The sequence below is a fragment of the Camellia sinensis genome, chromosome 2, assembly GCF_055761805.1.
Source record: "Camellia sinensis isolate YWXY chromosome 2, ASM5576180v1, whole genome shotgun sequence".
Classification (NCBI taxonomy): Eukaryota; Viridiplantae; Streptophyta; class Magnoliopsida; order Ericales; family Theaceae; genus Camellia; species Camellia sinensis.
In genome coordinates this window covers 42,177,390-42,191,688 of record NC_138962.1, presented here as the reverse complement: position 1 = coordinate 42,191,688, position 14,299 = coordinate 42,177,390, and the positions used below count along the sequence as shown (strand labels likewise).

General features: G+C 41.8%; 1 protein-coding gene across 1 annotated transcript in view; it reads left to right on the top strand.

The window, feature by feature from the left end:
- Positions 1-442: 442 nt before the first annotated feature.
- LOC114284577 (uncharacterized) overlaps positions 443-14,299 on the top strand; it is a 35,242-nt gene continuing 21,385 nt past the window's right edge. The window contains exons 1-2 of the mRNA XM_082914212.1: positions 443-667; positions 1,124-1,249. Coding sequence (XP_082770338.1) covers positions 458-667; positions 1,124-1,249 — 336 coding nt within the window. The 5' untranslated portion in view covers positions 443-457. The remainder of the gene's footprint in view (positions 668-1,123; positions 1,250-14,299) is intronic.

Below are 14,299 nucleotides of genomic sequence, written 5' to 3'. Positions count from 1 at the left end.
ACTTATTTTCTATTATTTTGAGGTAAATATGAAGTCAATTTGCTTATATTAGCATTATTTCTCTCTTGATTTTTTCCCCTTAGAAATTTATAATCAAATTTCTTTCTAACAACTGTCAAAATTGATATTGTAGTTTTCTTCAAGAATTTTTTCCCTTTTAACTACAATCCCTTGCAACTTCTATATTTGCAGGAACTGACCACACCATGGAATTCATACATTCATTCCTTAGTAAATGGGTGGTACCTTGCATATATGTTAATCCAAACATGAAAAATCTCAAAAGAAAGGCGGAGTATTTGAGCGCTACAGTGGATGATTTAGAAACAAAATTTAGACTTGCAGAGTACTATCCAGCCAAAAGACCAAGGAAAAAGGCTCAACATTGGCGTAGAAATGCGCGAGAGATAATAGAATCCATTTCAAGACTTGAGGAAAAAGTAGATAGGGTTGGACAATGGATGTTTGTATCACGCTTACTTTGGGAAAGGAAGTTGAGGAGAAGATTCAAGAGGTGGTAGAACTGCAAGAGCAGCATAATTTTCCTCGTGGTGTGCTGATTGATGCTCCTCCAACTTCTGAACAGTTCATACCAACAGCAAGATTTTTTTGTGGAAGTGAAACCATAACTGCAAGGAACAACGGCAAATACTTGATGGATGATGAGGTTAGAACGAATAACACTACTAGAAAATGGGTATTTGCATTGGAAATATTTGTGACGGTGCAAATATCATTGCAAAACGTTGACCTTTTTGTCATTGTGAAAAATATTATTAGCGACCAAAATATTTGTAATGACAACGCCATCGTAAAAAGTGAGTGTTTGCTATGGCATTACCTTGCTAATGCAAAAGTGTCTACAATTTTTTGTGACAACATGTTCCATCATCCAAAAAAGTAAGCGACTATATCATTTATGCGACAATTAGAGGTTTCCATCACAAATAATAAACTTTTATGGCAGCATTGTTGTCGTAGCAAAAAAACTCGATTGCAATATGACAATGTTTTGGCTCTCTATTTTGTTTCCCCTGACTTTCCCTAAATTTTTTCCCCAAATATTTTTTTTTCTCTCTCTCTCTCTCAGCTGTCTCACTCATTCATTATCTCACTTTTGTAGCTCTCCAATGGCAACCACCAACGTTGGCAACCACCTACACCAGTAACTAATCAGTATCAACAACCACCACCTTTGAACACCTCCAAAGTCGCCACCACCGCTGTGCGCCCATGCCCAACTTCACCAGTAAGTCATCTGTGTGTGTGTTTGTGTGTAATTTTAGATCTGGATATTATGTTGAATTCTTGTTGTTGATGGTTTACGATGGTGGTAGACGGGGGATGGTGGTGGCATGTATGGATGTGGGAGGGGAAAAAGGGTGGTGGTGGAAGGGTGGGGAGGCGATGAAGGGGAAAGGGAGGGGGAGGATGGTGGTAGATATAGCGACCCCGGTCTTTTCCCATTTGATTATTGTATCCGGACATAGGTTCTGTAGATTCTGTCATTGTATAATTGTTGTTGTTGTCCCTTATTTTCTCATTTGGACTTATAGGATGTGTTAGGCAGGTTTGTTTCAGGTTGGTTGGGTTTAGAAACCAAGTGTTGCTGTCCAGAATTTTGGATCTTCGCTCGAGCGAGGAGTTTGTCGCTCGAGCGAGCTGTTGTTTTTGGTTCTTCGCTCGAGCCGGGGTTTGGTAGCTCGAGCGAGAGTTTGCGTCTGATTTGGACCTGTAGCTTTGCATTCTTGGCTCGAGCGAGCTTTTCTTCGCTCGAGCGAGTTAGTTCGTTCTTCGCTCGAGCAATAGTTCTTTCACTCGAGCGTGTGTCTGGTTACAGATCTGAGGGTTTGAGTTCTTCGCTCGATCGAGTTTTCTTTCGCTCGAGCGAGCTTTTGGGTTGTTGGCTTGAGCAAGGCTTCCTTGGCTCGAGCGTAGATTCTCTATGTCTGGTCGCTCGAGCGACCAAGTCTTCGCTCGAGCGAGCCTGTCCAGTTTATATACACAGCAGCGGGTTTTGATCAGTCTTTTTCATATTCTTTTGATTCCAAACCCTAGGTCCGACTTCTCTCTCTCCCTACTCACCTTCTTTCTTAGGTTTGATCTATTTAGAGGGTGTTTCTACCCTAGTTGCTTCATTAAAAAGATAGAGGGAGTCGAGGGCTTTCATTTAATCTGAACATTTGGCGATTTGGAGCACATTGGTATTTGGGCACTCATCTCTGTCTTCACCATTTGGGTTGTTTTCTTCGAGGTAGGGATTTCCTACTCCATTTTATAGGTTTTGTTCTAAGTTTTGGTATTTTGATATGTTGGGGATACTTTGGTAAATTTTGGGAAAAACCCTAGTTGTATTATTAAATTAATTTGTATAATTAATTCATGGAATTGGGAAAAGATGGTTAAATTCATGGAATTGGGGAATTCATTGATTAAATGGCGTAGTTGGATAATTTGAATCATTTGTCTATTGAATTGTTGACATAGTTATTTTCAGTTTAGAAATAACTGTTTTGGGCTATCGGTGGAGGATAGTCGTGCTTGTTGTAGACACTACATGTGGATTAGGGATAACTGAAACTAATCACATTGGTTGAGTCATTCATTTTGACTGCTGAATTAATACAGACACTATGTGTATTGATTGTGTGTTATATGTTATGTGTTTACATACATTGTTTTGTGTGGGAGGAGATAGGGGATGTACTCCACGGTTTAGGGGAAGATAAGGGATGGACCTCTAAACCGGATTTTGTTTGGGAGGAGATAGGGGATGGACTCCATTAGCATCACTTTTATGTGTGCTTATTTATATAGAAGTGTTTTTATTGATACAGCACTAAAATGTGTATCAATCTGGAAGTATGAAGTGTTTTGATTTGAGCTTGAGTCTCATTTGTTTGTTGACATTGGAAGAATGTGAATATGATATATATAATTCACTGTTGTAAGTTTGGCCAGGTTCTGAGCCATATTGATAAAGTTGGAAAGTAAAACGTGTCTTAGACAATAGTGTTATGAGACTGTAAAATGAAGTAATTGATTATCTTGGTTAACCATCTATTGAATGCTATTGCTTTATTCATTGCTTATATTTGGTTTAGTATATTTCTACTGGGCTGTGGCTCACCCTTTATGGGAACATCATTTTCAGGTTCAGGGGATAAGCTACCTCCAAGGACTTAGCTTGGAAGGACTTGGATTTTGAAGACTATTTTTAGTTATTTGTTTTTCATTGTTAGTACATGTAAACACTCAAGCCTAGGGCTTTATTTATATTTGAGTTAGAACTCATACTTTTGTGTCCAAGTGTTGGCTTGGAAAGATGTAAGCCGGTAGGGCATTTACTTGATGTTACATGTAATGCTTTGTTTAGTAAGACTCTGATGGATATTATAATGAATTATTAAAGTATTTTCTTTAAATAATGCATGTCAATGATATATATATATATAATGGGTTAATTCTGAGGGCGTGACAGTAGAGGGGTGGGGAAGAGTGATGAGGGTGGCAGATATGGGTTTGGGAGAGGGAGGAAGGCATTAGAGAGGTTTGGGGTGGAGGGGTGAGGGAGCCTGTTGGGGTGGCATTCACATGTGCAAAAACACATTTTATAATCGTGTTCATGATATGTGTGCTAGTGTATACAATTCTTTTTATAACTTTCATATGAATTTTACCTTGTTTCCCATGTTTGTTTTGAAGGATTAGGGGGTGGGATTGGACTATTAGTGCCACTGGACTAATAGTCCATTGTTTGTTTCATTTTTTTTGCTCCGGACTAATAGTCCCCCCGAACTATTAGTCCCACAAATATGGGACTATCCTATCCCATGGGGGGAGGTGGGATAGAAACCATGTGATTGGTATTCGATGGGATTATTTTGTGAAATGTCCATTTTACCCTCCATGCTATTACTTAGCAAACTTTTAGAAAATGATAAAATAGTCTTTTGAACATTTATAAATTATTTTTTTAGTGTTGTTAATTTAAAATTATATATTAAATAAAAAAATTAAATTATAAATTATAAATTATGGCCTTACAAATTAAATTTTTTTAGTGTTGTTAAAAAATTAAATTTACGTATTAAATTAAATTATTTTTTTAGTGTCGTTAATTTAAAATTATATATTAAATAAAAATAAAAATTATAAATTAAATTTATTTAAAAATAATAAATTATAAATTATGGCTTTATAAATTAAATTTTTTTAGTGTCGTTGACAATTTAATTTATATGTTAAATTAAATTATTTTTTATTGTCGTTAATTTAAAATTATATATTAAATAAAAATTAAAAAATATAAATTTAATTTAATTGCAAATAATAAATTAAAATAATTAAAATATTGTGCAAAAAATAAAATAAAACAAATTTTTATTTAATCTAGCTAAAAATAATTAAAATATTAAAGCTATGTTTAATATTGCTATTACTTAGTAAATAATTAAAAAGGATAAAATAGTCATTTGAGCATTTATCCTTCTCCATGATATCCCAAACAAACATTGGATAACTAAAAATAGTCCAATGCAAACATCTAATCCCATGACAAAACAAACATAGGATACAAATTTAGTCCAACCAAATAGTCCCGGGACAATGTATCCCAGGACTAATAGTCTGATAGATTACAATCCTTCCTTATCCAGTCCGTCCAAACAAACTGTAACGCCCTCAAAATAACAACATTAAACCCATCTGATAAGACATGCATTTACATATAGACTAACCACATTCCTTTATTCCTTAGAGTTCCATTACATAAGTATTACATGTTAACATCATAACAAAATGCCCTACGGGCTTACAGCTTTCCAAGTTAACACTTGGTTACAACAAAAGAGTACTAACTCGTTTACACATAAAGCCCTTGGCTTGAAGTTACATGTAATACATCAAAAGTAAAACAACAAAACATGTCCGCCTCTAGCATCCCAAGCTATGTCCTTGGAGGTGGCATGCTTCCTGCACCTGAAAATGATATTCCCATATAGGGTGAGCCACAGCCCAGTAGAAATACACTAAACCAACCATGAACAATGATTAAAAGATTAGCAATTGATAGATGGCCAACACTGATACAATCACATAAATCATATATTTATGTCAAACGACTTACAAGTCCCGATTACTTTTCATTTCCCCTTTTTCAATAGATAGGCATATAAGCACCACCCACATGCTCAACAGATATGTATAACAACAATATCCACATTCTCAGATAAGCAAATAAGCTATATCCACATTCTACAACAGATATGTATAACAACAATATCCACAGATAAGCACAAAAGCTATATCCACACATCACAAAGATAAGCATATAAGCTCTATCTTCACTTCTTTAGATAAGCATATGAGCTGTATCTACGGAGTTCATCCCCTATCTTCTCCCAACACTATCCGGTTTAGAGGTACATCCCCTATCTTCCCCTAAACCGCGGAGTACATCCCCTTTATCCTCCTCTACACATAACGTATATAAACACATTGGTTCTATATACAATCACCCAATACAACAGTTAATGTATTCTATCAATCGTCAAGTTCCATGACACATTTCATTGATTAGTTTCAGTTTGCCTAATCATCATGCATTGTCTAAAACAATCACGACTATCCTCCACCGATAGCCCAAAGCAGTTATTTCTAAACAGAAAATAAATGCACAAATGGATATTTAATCAACATTTCATTTCCTCATTTCTCGCCATTAATTATCCCAATTAATCAATAATGTAATTAGGTCATTATCCATAATTACCATTTCAACCCTTAGGTCCCATTTTCATCAATGATTTAACATTCATTCAATTTCTCTATGCCAAACATGCATCCAGGTTTATTATGAATAAAACCCCAACTTTTGTAAAATTACACAAAAGCCCCAAACTTTCACAAAATTACCAAACAAAGCCCAACATCTCAAAATACCAAAATTTAAAGACAAAATCCATAGAGAGGAGTAGGATATCCCTACCTCGAAGTTTAAGCCCAAAAGGAGATGAAGACTCGAAGATCAACTTGCTCCAAATCCAAACTTTTTCAGATTAAATCGAAGCCCTCAACACCCTCTATCTTTTTAACAAAGGCCCTAGGCTAGATTCACACTCTAGGGAGATCAAATCTTAGAGAGAGTGCAAATTTAGAGAGAGTGGGTGTCGGATTTAGGTTTTGCTCAAAGAAAGGGACTGAAAAAGTGATGTTTAAGACGCTGCTGTCCGCTGATATAAAACACTCTCGCTCGAGCGAAGACTTGGTTGCTCGAGCGACCAGACACAGAAAACTCTCGCTCGAGCCAAGAAGTTCTCGATCGAGCGAAGAAAAACCCAGACCGCTCGAGCGAAGGAAGCTCGCTCGAGCCAAGAAAGACAGCTCTCAGGTCCAGAACCAGGTGCAACCGCTCGCTCGAGCGAGCCACTCTGGCTCGAACCACCAAACACGAACCCCGCTCTCGCTCGAGCGACCAACTCCTCGCTCGAGCGAAGGTCCAAAATTCTGGGCAGCAACACTAGGCTCCCGAACACAACCAACCTGTAACAAACCTGCCTAACACATCCTATAACTTAAATATGAAGAAAAAGGAATGTAAACACGATAATAACCAACTACCAACATCCACGGACACATGTCCGGATCACTGTACAACAAGGGTAAACCCGGGATCGCTATAACCTCCCCCCCTTAAAGAATTTCGCCCCCGAAATTAAGCACAAGTTTTCAAAAACAGGTTTTCCTTCATTTTAAACAACGTTACACTTGAACATTCAACAATTCGACCCATTACCGGTCATCCCATCTCTTTAACAAGAGGCATTTCACAATATGTAAACAACATATGTACTTTTAACATGCATCAACATTATGCACTATCTTTCCAATTTCAACAATATATTCAACATATACAATGTTACATTCAACTTCCATATGAGGCAAGTTCCCAAACATAATTCCACCAAACCAAACATTTTCAATGTTTCACAACTTAAGACATATATAAAAGCTCTTAAGTTCAACAAAATGCAAAATGTAAATACAAGATTACATATCAGCAAACAAGTCCGGATATTTCTCTCGAACTTCCAACTCACGTTCCCAAGTGGCTTCCTCCACTCCGTGATGTTTCCACAAGACTTTCACCAAAGGAATGGTCTTGCCACGCAGGACCTGATCCCGCCTATCCAAGACCCGAACCGGTCTCTCCTCATACGAGGCATCCTCATCTACCTCTAAATCAGTCCAATCCAACACAAGTGATGGATCTGGCTCATACTTCCGAAGCATACTCACATGAAACACGTCATGCACTCCGGACAACTGCGGCGGTAAGGCTAACCGATAAGCAACCTCGCCAATCCTCTCAAGGATCTCAAATGGACCAATAAACCGAGGGGATAACTTCCCACTCTTCCCAAACCTCATCAGACCTCGCCTAGGTGATATCTTCAGAAAGACATGGTCACCTACCTCAAACGCCAAAGGTCTCCTCCTACGGTCGGCATAACTCTTTTGTCGACTCTGGGCTGTAACAAGCCTCCTACGGATAAGTTCAACTTTCTCCGTCGTCTCCGTAACCAACTCCGGACCCAACAAAGGTGCATCACCCACCTCGGCCCAACAAACTGGAGACCTACACGGTCGGCCATACAAGGCCTCAAACGGTGCCATACCAATGCTGGACTGAAAACTGTTGTTATAGGCAAACTCTACCAAGGGCAAGTGCCTCTCCCACGTCCCACTGAAGTCAAGGACACAACCCCGAAGCATATCCTTGAGGATCTGAATAGTACGCTCGGACTGCCCGTCAGTCTGAGGATGATAGGCCGTACTAAAGGTCAACTTAGTGCCCAAGGCACTCTGCAAACTCTGCCACAACCTAGCAGTAAAACGAGGATCTCTATCTGAGACGATCGTCACTGGGACCCCGTGCAATCTCACTACGTCCCGAATATACACATCGGCAAGATGATCTACCGAATCTCTCACGCACATAGGAATAAAGTGCGCCGACTTAGTCAACCGGTCTACAACCACCCAAATAGCATCACTACCCCGCTGAGTCCTCGGAAGACCTACAACGAAGTCCATAGTGACATGCTCCCACTTCCACTCGGCAATAGGCAAGGGTTGCAACAAACCCGCTGGCCTCTGATGCTCGGCCTTCACTTGTTGGCAAGTAAGGCACTTCGATACGAAAACAGCCACATCTCTCTTCATACCCCGCCACCAAAACTGGCGACCCAAATCCTGATACATCGTAGTACCTCCCGGATGCACCGCAAGGCACGAATGATGAAACTCTCGGAGTACTTCCTCTCGGCAAGCCTCCGGTACAAACAAACGGTCTCGGTATCTCACACTCAGGTCGGGATACACCGTCAAACCCTTCTCAACTTTCCCACTGGAGATCTTCTCTCGGAGGGATTCTACCTCAAGGTCACCTCTCTGTGCCTCTAACACTCTAATCACAAGTGTAGGCTGCGCAACAACAGAAAACAAGGCCGCAGCCTCAACAGATTCGCCCAGTAGCAAATCAAACTCGCCAAGCGTTCCCAACATCTCCCATTCCCGGATGGCTATACAAGCTACATCACTAATGGTCTTCCTACTAAGGGCATCGGCAACAACATTGGCCTTTCCCGGATGATAATGCAACTCAAAATCATAATCCTCGATGAACTCCATCCATCTCCTCTGCCTCAAATTCAAGTCTCTCTGTGTAAACAGATACTTCAAACTTTTATGATCCGAGAATACCTCGAATCTCTCACCATAAAGGTAGTGCCTCTAGATTTTCAAGGCAAAGATCACAGCCGCTAACTCTAGGTCGTGTGTGGGGTAATTCTTCTCGTGTATTTTCAACTGACGTGAGCCATAAGCTACCACTTTCCCCTCTTGCATCAACACACAACCCAAACCCTCTCGTGAGGCATCACAATAAACCGCATAACCCAACCCTCTCTCCGGAATAATCAACACCAGAGCGGTGGTCAATCTAACTTTCAACTCTTGGAACGACTTTTCACAAGTCTCACTCCACACAAACTTGACTCCCTTCCGAGTCAGTCTAGTCAACGGTGACGCTAACCTGGAGAAATCTTTCACAAACCGACGGTAATACCCAGCTAATCCCAGAAAACTGCGAATCTCAAACACACTCTTAGGCTGTGCCCAATCTTGCACTGCCTCAACCTTGGATGTATCAACAGACACCCCTTCCCCGGATACCACGTGGCCTAAGAATTTGACTTCCCTCAGCCAGAACTCACACTTCCCAAACTTGGCATACAGCCTATGGGCTCTAAGCAACTCAAGCACCACTCTCAAGTGTTCCTCGTGCTCCTCCTCTGAAGGTGAATAGATAAGGATGTCGTCCACAAAGACGACCACAAATCGGTCTAAGAACTCAAGGAAAACCCGGTTCATCAAGTCCATAAAGACTGCCGGTGCATTGGTAAGCCCGAATGGCATCACCAGAAACTCGTAATGGCCATACCGCGTATGGAATGCCGTCTTAGGAATATCTTCCTCCCTGACCCTCAACTGATGGTAACCCGATCTCAAGTCTATCTTAGAGAAACAACTGGAACCCTTCAACTGGTCAAACAAATCATCTATACGGGGCATAGGATACTTATTCTTAACCGTAGCCCGATTCAACTTCCGGTAGTCAATACACAATCTCAAGGCACCATCTTTCTTTTTAACAAAGAGGGCCGGCGCTCCCCACGGTGAAACACTAGGGCGAACAAAGCCCTTATCTAGCAATTCCTGGAGCTGAACTTTCAACTCAACCAACTCTGCTGGAGCAAAACGATATGGTACCATAGAAATCGGCGCCGTGCCGGGCACTAAATCAATAGAGAACTCTATCTCTCGGTGAGGTGGCAAACTAACAAGATCTTCGGGAAAGACATCCGAATACTCACAAACCACCCTCGGCAAAACATGCTGGGTCTCACCACTCTCACCACTCTCAAAGCTGACAAGTAGACTACTAAGCTCACTTCGCCCTCGCGAATCATACCCCGGTGGCAAAACACTACCAACCCGGTCTCCCAAGAAATGGAACCACTCCCCGCTCAAGGTACATAACGTGACCCTCTGGCGGTAGCAATCAATAACAGCCCGGTATGACGATAGCCAGTCCATACCCAAAATAACATCAAAGCCCTTCATGGGCATGACAACAAACGGAAAAGGAAGCCTATAGTCGGCGACCTCTATATCACATCCTCTAACACCCTGTTTCAGGATCAACTCACCACCCAAAGGCGATACCACACAAATAGGAGATGCTAACTGAGCTAACTCCAATTCCAAAACAAATGCAAATGCAGCAGATACAAAAGAATGAGATGCACCCGTGTCTATCAACACACTAGCAACCGAGTTGCAAAACAGAAAAGTACCTCTCACTACTGATGGAGCCGGTACTAAATCCTGCGCGGTAACAGCATACACGCGCCCCGTAGGCCCCTGGTCTACCTGCTCACCTCTCGGAGCAAAAGACTGCTGCACAGACTGGGATGACGAAACTCCCGGATTGGCCCTCGAGGCCTGCACAGACTGAGCTGGCTGAAAACCCTGCGTCTGCCTAGAACCAGACGCTCCCGAAGTGGCACTCAACTGTGGACAAAACCTCTTCAGGTGCCCAGGCTGTCCACACTGATAACAAGTCAAGGGCTGCCCCCTGCCCAAACTCTGACTCTGCGGTCTAGCTGAAGAAGAAGCAGCTTTCTGACAACCACCCTTCTGCGGGCAAACAGAAACCTTGTGACCCAGCTGGCCACACTTGTAACAAGTGAATTCCCCCTGACCACCTCTCCCGGAACCTACACTCGGCACTGGGAAGGTCGATCTAGCAACACCACCCGGCGACTGCTGAGGGTTAGGACCCCTCTACCTCCTGCCATCACTCTGACTATCCTGGCTCCTCTTGGAGCCTCTCTGCCCCTCATCCTCCTCCTGCATCATGAGCTCCATATGAGCTGCAGCATCTACCAGGTGTCTATACTCTCGGATGTAAGACCCACCAACTCTCAACTTGAGGCCCCGCCTCAACTTCCGCTCAAACTCATAGCAACGGCGTTCCTCAGACGCCACCAGTTCAGGTGCAAACCTGGACAGACTGGTAAAAGTAGCCTCAAACTCGGCCACTGACAAGCCCTGCTGATTAAGCCGGCTAAACTGATCCCTCAGCTTCTCCCTAGCTGCTGCAGACAAAAACCTCTCCTGAAAAGCATTCACAAATGCCTCCCAAGTACCACCCACACGAGCCTTCTCGTACTTCCACCATTGACCCGTATCTCCCTTCAGCTGGAAGGATGCCAAGGTCACTTTCAGTGCTCCGTCCTCGATGCCAAGCATCTCGAACGTCTTACTCATTTGCTCTAGCCACTCGTCAGCCTTCAGTGGCTCTTTCGGATCCCTGACAAACTCATCCGGATTAGACCGGAAGAACTCCCTCTTCAAGAAAGAAGGCCCTGCCTCAGCTGCCTGATTCCCAGCTCTAAGAATACCCAAAGCTCCTGCTATCTCTTTGGCCAAGGTACCCATAGCCTGCTGACCTACTGGCTCAGCCACATTGGCCTGCCCAACTCCCTCCTGCACTGCCGGAATCTCACCCGGTAACGGTACTTCCTGCCTCGCAGGTCTACCACGCCTAGCTCCTCTTCCTCGTCCTGACATCCTAATAAAGGCAACACAGAACGTTAGCACATTCATAAATGTGCCGAAACTAAACACTCACGTCCTAATGCATGGACAACTGTAATTCACTCCACATAAGCACATAAACACATAAGCACTTACGAATTTCATTTCCGGATAATGATAGTCCCGAGACGTTACTAGAGTTCCGGTTAGAAACAGCATTGATCAAGTGCTTTTCCAACAAGACTCCCAGAAACCCAAGGATCCAATCAACATCCTAGAAATTAAATCCCATACCCACATAGTCACATAAGCATGTTATCACTTAAGCACATAGCATATGATACTACATCTAAGTCTCTATCAAGCGAGACAAACCCATTGTGATACTAATCACTTCCCACGTACCCAAAGTATTCGAACCCGGTACGCTCTGATACCAAGTTGTAACGCCCTCAAAATAACAACATTAAACCCATCTGATAAGACATGCATTTACATATAGACTAACCACATTCCTTTATTCCTTAGAGTTCCATTACATAAGTATTACATGTTAACATCATAACAAAATGCCCTACGGGCTTACAGCTTTCCAAGTTAACACTTGGTTACAACAAAAGAGTACTAACTCGTTTACACATAAAGCCCTTGGCTTGAAGTTACATGTAATACATCAAAAGTAAAACAACAAAACATGTCCGCCTCTAGCATCCCAAGCTATGTCCTTGGAGGTGGCATGCTTCCTGCACCTGAAAATGATATTCCCATATAGGGTGAGCCATAGCCCAGTAGAAATACACTAAACCAACCATGAACAATGATTAAAAGATTAGCAATTGATAGATGGCCAACACTGATACAATCACATAAATCATATATTTATGTCAAACGACTTACAAGTCCCGATTACTTTTCATTTCCCCTTTTTCAATAGATAGGCATATAAGCACCACCCACATGCTCAACAGATATGTATAACAACAATATCCACATTCTCAGATAAGCAAATAAGTTATATCCACATTCTACAACAGATATGTATAACAACAATATCCACACATCACAAAGATAAGCATATAAGCTCTATCTTCACTTCTTTAGATAAGCATATGAGCTGTATCTACGGAGTTCATCCCCTATCTTCTCCCAACACTATCCGGTTTAGAGGTACATCCCCTATCTTCCCCTAAACCGCGGAGTACATCCCCTTTCTCCTCCTCTACACATAACGTATATAAACACATTGGTTCTATATACAATCACCCAATACAACAGTTAATGTATTCTATCAATCGTCAAGTTCCATGACACATTTCATTGATTAGTTTCAGTTTGCCTAATCATCATGCATTGTCTACAACAATCACGACTATCCTCCACCGATAGCCCAAAGCAGTTATTTCTAAACAGAAAATAAATGCACAAATGAATATTTAATCAACATTTCATTTCCTCATTTCTCGCCATTAATTATCCCAATTAATCAATAATGTAATTAGGTCATTATCCATAATTACCATTTCAACCCTTAGGTCCCATTTTCATCAATGATTTAACATTCATTCAATTTCTCTATGCCAAACATGCATCCAGGTTTATTATGAATAAAACCCCAACTTTTGTAAAATTACACAAAAGCCCCAAACTTTCACAAAATTACCAAACAAAGCCCAACATCTCAAAATACCAAAATTTAAAGACAAAATCCATAGAGAGGAGTAGGATATCCCTACCTCGAAGTTTAAGCCCAAAAGGAGATGAAGACTCGAAGATCAACTTGCTCCAAATCCAAACTTTTTCAGATTAAATCGAAGCCCTCAACACCCTCTATCTTTTTAACAAAGGCCCTAGGCTAGATTCACACTCTAGGGAGATCAAATCTTAGAGAGAGTGCAAATTTAGAGAGAGTGGGTGTCGGATTTAGGTTTTGCTCAAAGAAAGGGACTGAAAAAGTGATGTTTAAGACGCTGCTGTCCGCTGATATAAAACACTCTCGCTCGAGCGAAGACTTGGTTGCTCGAGCGACCAGACACAGAAAACTCTCGCTCGAGCCAAGAAGTTCTCGATCGAGCGAAGAAAAACCCAGACCGCTCGAGCGAAGGAAGCTCGCTCGAGCCAAGAAAGACAGCTCTCAGGTCCAGAACCAGGTGCAACCGCTCGCTCGAGCGAGCCACTCTGGCTCGAACCACCAAACACGAACCCCGCTCTCGCTCGAGCGACCAACTCCTCGCTCGAGCGAAGGTCCAAAATTCTGGGCAGCAACACTAGGCTCCCGAACACAACCAACCTGTAACAAACCTGCCTAACACATCCTATAACTTAAATATGAAGAAAAAGGAATGTAAACACGATAATAACCAACTACCAACATCCACGGACACATGTCCGGATCACTGTACAACAAGGGTAAACCCGGGATCGCTATAACCTCCCCCCCTTAAAGAATTTCGCCCCCGAAATTAAGCACAAGTTTTCAAAAACAGGTTTTCCTTCATTTTAAACAACGTTACACTTGAACATTCAACAATTCGACCCATTACCGGTCATCCCATCTCTTTAACAAGAGGCATTTCACAATATGTAAACAACATATGTACTTTTAACATGCATCAACATTATGCACTATCTTTCC